Source organism: Eimeria mitis, genomic scaffold (genome assembly GCF_000499745.2).
Source record: "Eimeria mitis Houghton genomic scaffold, Emh_scaff6130, whole genome shotgun sequence".
Taxonomy (NCBI): Eukaryota; Apicomplexa; class Conoidasida; order Eucoccidiorida; family Eimeriidae; genus Eimeria; species Eimeria mitis.
Genome location: NW_013574338.1, coordinates 1,144 through 2,671, shown reverse-complemented (window position 1 = coordinate 2,671; position 1,528 = coordinate 1,144). Strand labels below are relative to the sequence as shown.

Here is a 1,528-nt window from a genome sequence, read left to right as displayed (position 1 = left end):
GCTGCTGCTTGGTGCTTTTTACTGCTCTGTTTCTCCTCTTTGCTGCTGCTGCTGTTTGCTGCTGCTGCTGTTTGCTGCTGCTGCTGTTGCTTGCTGCTGCTGCTGTTGCTTGCTGCTGCTGCTGCTTTGTAAGAGTGTAGTATTTGGTTGTTTGTTGGTGTCAGTGTTTTGGTTTTGTTTGTGCTGCTGCAGTGCATTGCTGCTGTTGTTGCTGCTGCTATTTATATTTTCTTCTTCTGCGTGTTTCACCTGTTGCTGCTGCTGCTGCTGCTGCTGTTGCTGCTGCAGCTCGCCGTTTGCTGCGGCAGCGGGCCCAGCGGGGCTGTGCGGTTTGTACGCGACGGCCTCTTCCTGCATGCAGCAGGAGCAGCAGCACTGCAGCAGCCAGTTGAGGGCTTGTGGTGTCTCCGGCTGCAGCGGGGGGGGGGCCCGCTGCTGCTTGCTGCTGTCTCCTTGCCTCAGAGCACGTTGCTGCTGCAGTGGAGGGGATCTGCTGCTGCATGCAACACAGCGACACGTAAGCGTAGAAGCTGCTGCTGTCTCCTCCTGGTTCTGCTGCTGCAGCAGCAGCTGCTGCTGCAGCAGCAGCAGCTCCTCCTGGTTCTGCTGCAGCAGCAGCAGCAGCTGCTGCTGCTGCTGAATCTCGCTCTCTTGCTGCTGTCCTTTTCTCTGCTGCTGTCTATGCTGCTGCAGCTGCATCTGCTGCTGTCTCTGCTGCTGCTGCTGTGTCTGCTTCTGCTTCCTTATTGTGTCTCCCCGCTTCTCTGTTGCTTCTGCTGCTGCTGCTGCTGCTGCTGCTGTTTGTCTCTTTCTGTCTCTCCTCTGCTCGCTTGCTGTGCCTGCTGCTGTCTATGCTTCTCTGTCTCCGTTTGCTGCTGCTTTTCTCCTTCTGGTTTGTGTCTCTGTTGCTGCCTTTGTCTCTTGTTTCTGTCTCCTTATCAGTCTCTCTCGCTGCTGCTGCTGCTGCTGCTGCTGCTGCTGCTACTTCTGCTGCTCTTTGTCTCTGCTCCCGCTGCCCCTTTTCTGTTCCATAGCGTCCATGCATATGTTATTCTTGCTGCTGCTTATGCTGCTGCTGCTGTTTGTGCTGCTGCTGCTGCTTCTGCTGCTGCTGCTTCTTGTCCTGCTGCTGCGGCTTATGGTGCTGCTCCTGCTGCTGCTGCTTGTGCTACATCTGCTGCTTGTGCTGCTGCTGCTGCTTGTGCTGCTGCTGCTGCTGCTGCTTCTGCAGGCGCCATTGCTGCGTCTCGCTGCTGGGGGGAGACAGAGGAGGGGGGCGAGCTGGAGGGGCTGGGGGCCCTGGGGGCCTTCGTGACCTCTCAGCCTTCTCTCTTTTGCTGTCTCTTTAAGACAGAAGGAGACAGCAGCAGCAGCAGCAGCAGCAGCAGCAGCAGCAGCAAACATGAGGAGACACTGCAGCAGATGCAGCAGGACAGCAGCAGCGACACAGAAACATATCACACACCAGAAGCAGACAACGCCGTCGTTGTGCTGCAGGTACACCCCGCGCGCTGCTGTCCTGCTGCCG

The 1,528-nt window shown here is 57.4% G+C and overlaps 1 protein-coding gene across 1 annotated transcript in view; it reads right to left on the bottom strand.

The window, feature by feature from the left end:
- Positions 1-18: 18 nt before the first annotated feature.
- The window catches only part of EMH_0086110 (uncharacterized protein), a gene marked incomplete at both ends in the record, with an annotated part of 2,419 nt that continues 909 nt past the window's right edge, over positions 19-1,528 (bottom strand). The window contains one exon of the mRNA XM_013500992.1: positions 19-351. Within this exon, the coding sequence (XP_013356446.1) occupies positions 19-351 (333 nt within the window). The remainder of the gene's footprint in view (positions 352-1,528) is intronic.